Source organism: Nannospalax galili, unplaced genomic scaffold (assembly GCF_000622305.1).
Source record: "Nannospalax galili isolate Female #2095 unplaced genomic scaffold, S.galili_v1.0 scaffold503, whole genome shotgun sequence".
NCBI lineage: Eukaryota > Metazoa > Chordata > Mammalia > Rodentia > Spalacidae > Nannospalax > Nannospalax galili.
The window spans coordinates 393,056-396,796 of NW_008349770.1; the positions used below are offsets into that span (position 1 = coordinate 393,056).

Here is a 3,741-nt window from a genome sequence, read left to right on the forward strand (position 1 = left end):
ATCCCCTGGAACTGGAGTTACGGACAGTTGTTAGCTGCCATGTGGGTGCTGGGATTCGAACCCGGGTCCTCTGCAAGAACAACCAGTGTTCTTAACTGCTGAGCCATCTCTTCAGGCCCCTACCTTGTTTTTTGAGACAGTCTCTCTGACTTGGAGCTCATCAAGTAGGCTGGGCTGGCTGGCCAGGGAGCCTCAGGGATCCTCCCGACACCACCTCCCTCCTGTCGCCGCCTCCAGCTCCAGGATTGCAAGCACTGAGCCACCACACTTAACTTTCTTAATGTGGCATCTCAGGGTCAAACTAGGGTCCTTGTGCTTTCAAGGCAAGCACTTTATGACTAAGCTATCTCCTCAGCCCCAGAGACAGAACTTCACATGGGGAAGATGTCCTTGAGCTTGTGTGAACCAGCCACTGGGCTTTCATAGTCTTTTTCACATCAGACATAAAGGAAATAGAGACCTGTGATCTGTGATTGAACCTTGAATTCGCCTGAGAGTCTCCCTGTGCCCCTGGGCCTCAGTTGTTGACTTTGGCAGCTGTCAGAGGCAAAAGGGTAGATCAGGCCTTGAGTGGCTTGTGTCCTGCTCCCCAGGCCCCTCCTCACAGTCTCAGCCATCAGGAGTGTGACTGTGGGCACACACTGCCTGGTGCTGTGTTCCTTACTCATTCTAGTCTGAGAGCCCCAGGGCCAGGGGGAATCTCCAGCAAGCACCACTGTGTTCTGGCCCCTTTAGAGGCTTCTCCTGGAGCCTGCATCTCTGGTCCTGTGAGCTCTGTGCTGTAAAGTCACAGGAGATGAGTGGGGTCCCCCCAAGGCAGAGTCGCCAGGCTTTTGGTCTCCGAGAGGAAACAGTCAAGCTTCATTTTCTCCACCTTCCAGGCAGGGCAGGTTTTTCCTTTCGGCAAGTTTTTCACCTGCCAATCACAACAATCTTGTAGTGGTTCCAACTGAAAGCCACAGCGTCAATGGCCGTGGTGGCCTATGTCACTAATCTCAACTACTCAGGAGGCTGAGGCAGGAGGACCAGCAGTTCAAGGCTAGTCTGGGCTACAATTTTGTGAGACCATGTCTCAAAAATCAAGAATAAAAAGAGGGCTGAAGATACAGCTCAGGAGTAGAGAGCACTTGCCTAGCAAGCATGAGATCCAGGTTCAATTCCCAGTACCACAAAAAATAAAATAAAACAAGAGCTGGAGAGCTGGCTCAGTGGTTAAAGCACTGGCTGCTCTTGCAGAGGACCCGGGTTTGAATCCCAGCACCCACATGGAAGCTCGCAACCATCTGTAACTCCAGTTCCAGGGGATCCAGTGCCCTCTTCTGGCCTCCACGGGCACTGCACACATTATGGTACACTTACATACATATAGACAAAAACACTCATACACATAAAAATAAATCCAAAAATGTTTAATTTTAATAAAATAAAGCAAGGAAGACCTGGGGGTGGCAGAAACATCAGGAGTTCAAGATCATTCTCAGCTGCATAAGGAATTGAGGCCAGCTTGAGCTACATGAGAGTCTGAAAAAAATGATTTAATTAAACTATTTAAAAACAAAACAAAGTAGTCTTTTAAAATAATAATAAAAGAGAAGATAAAAGGTCTGTGGGATGCCTGGCTCACCCCATCTCATCAAGCTTAACGCTTGCTCTCTTTCAGCCATACCAGAATTCCACAAAAAGCTGTCTCTGTTGTCCTTCTGGAGCAAGTGCTGCAGCCCCACCGGGGTCTACCACAGCTCCGCAGACAGGGTGATCCAGCAGCTGGAGACCAGCTTTGCCAGAACCGTCGACAAAGAATACCCAGGGCTTGCAGACCCAGGTCAGACCGCAGTCAGAGGAGCTGTTCTCCCCTGCGGCCTGGGGGTGAGGGGCACTCAAAAGGCCAGCCTTGAAAAAGGAGGACATGCTGTCCAGGGAAACATAAGCTGGTCAGTCAGACCATGAAAAGATGCGGAGACACCTCTGCCCAGAATGTCAGCAGTAACGCTTTTTTTTTTAATTTTTTATTTTGTGTGTATGTGTATTGCCTGCACGTGTGTAAGTGCATCTGTCGTGCCCACAGAGGTCAGAAGAGCGCATAGGATCCCCTGGAACTGGAGCTATAGATGGTTGCTAGCCACCAATGTGGGTGTTGGGAATCGAACCTGGATCCTCTATAAGAGCAGCCAGTGCTCTTAATCACTGAGTCATGGCTCCCGTCCCAGTAGTAACTCTTTTAAAAGTGCTGTGTTTATTAACTTTTCTCTGATGAAAGCACCTGCCAGAAACAACTGAAGGGAGGAGAGGCATATTGTGGTTCACGGTTCAGAGGATACAGCCCATTGGGGCACAGGAGCAGAAGCAGGCTGGTCTGGGGTAGTGGGAGTACACAGCTAGGAGCCGAGAAAGTTCTGGCTAGAAGTGGGTCAGGCTATAACCTGAAGGCTCATCCCATGGACCATGTTCACCAGCTAGACCCGAGTCCCGAAGCTTCCATGGCCTCCTAAAACAGTGCCACCAGCTGGGGACCAGATGTTCAAACACCTGAGCCTGAGGGAATGTATTTCACACTCAAACCACAAGTACACTGTGTGTATTAGTGCTCATGTCTGTACCACTGTCCCCTGGTATCCATGGGTGAATGGTGCCAGCATCCCCATGCTGCAGCTACACATACTTACCTCGTATAAAGCAACATGGATATGTATATAACGTCCACACATCCTCCTGTATAGCACAGGTGACTTGTAACACCTGATGTAAAGCAAACACCAAGTAAATGGTTATTATGTTACATAGCTTACGTAATGTTATTCTGTTACACAGCTTAGTCATATTGCTGTTACATAGCTTCGGAAAGGCAGCACGTAGAAGGTGTCACGGTCAGCGTAGATGTAGCTTTTCCTAAGTATTCTTGGTCTGCAGTTGGTTAAATTCACATACGTGCACCCATGAGTGCAGAGGTTCAACCATAACCTTTTTCCAGTGGTTTTGGAAGAACTGTCAGTTTTTATGGAAGCAGTCCACCCGTACAGCTTGATTCAGAAATTCAGCTCTTAAATACACGAAGAGATATGAATGTTTCTAAGTGGTCCCATGCGTGAAGCACGCATGCAAGATCGTCAGCTTTTTTCACAACAGCCAGAAATTGATGACAACTCAAAGCCCACGTGAAAATGGAGATATGGTAACACGCTCAGATCACGGAGCTCTCACCTGTATTTCTTAAAGACCCTATTGCTGCTACAAGTAACAGTGTGGGTGAATCTCATAGGTACTATGATGAATAAAGGAAAAGCACATACTGTAAGTCTATCTATGTGAAGTTCAGGAATAGGAAAAGCTCACCTATGTTGACAGAATTCGGGCTGGTAAGCTAGGTGTGATGACGCACATCTGTATTTCAAACACTTGGGAGATGGAGGCAGGATGACCACCAGCCTTGGCTACCTGGCAAATCAGAGATTAGCCTGGGCTACATGATGCCCTGCATCAAAGACAGAAACAAAAACAGAGTTCCTGATATTAGTTCCCTGTTAGGGAGGGTGGGTAGCTTCTGACGAGGACCACAAGAACAGCTGAAAGGATGCTGGTGGGCTTCCACATCTTGACCTACAGGGTTTTATGCAGGTGTAGGCGAATGCTGAAGCTGTCTGACTATCCTCGAAGCATAGCTCCCTTTACACACTTTATTCAGCCATGATGAAAGATGGATGGATGGATGGGTGGGTGGATGGATGGGTGGATGGATGGGTGGAT

General features: G+C 48.3%; 1 protein-coding gene across 2 annotated transcripts in view; it reads left to right on the forward strand.

The window, feature by feature from the left end:
- Ripor2 (RHO family interacting cell polarization regulator 2) overlaps positions 1 to 3,741 on the forward strand; it is a 98,566-nt gene that overhangs the window by 82,530 nt on the left and 12,295 nt on the right. For both annotated transcript variants that reach the window (XM_008847083.2, XM_008847084.2), the window contains one exon: positions 1,661 to 1,822. In XM_008847083.2, coding sequence (XP_008845305.1) covers positions 1,661 to 1,822 — 162 coding nt within the window. The remainder of the gene's footprint in view (positions 1 to 1,660; positions 1,823 to 3,741) is intronic.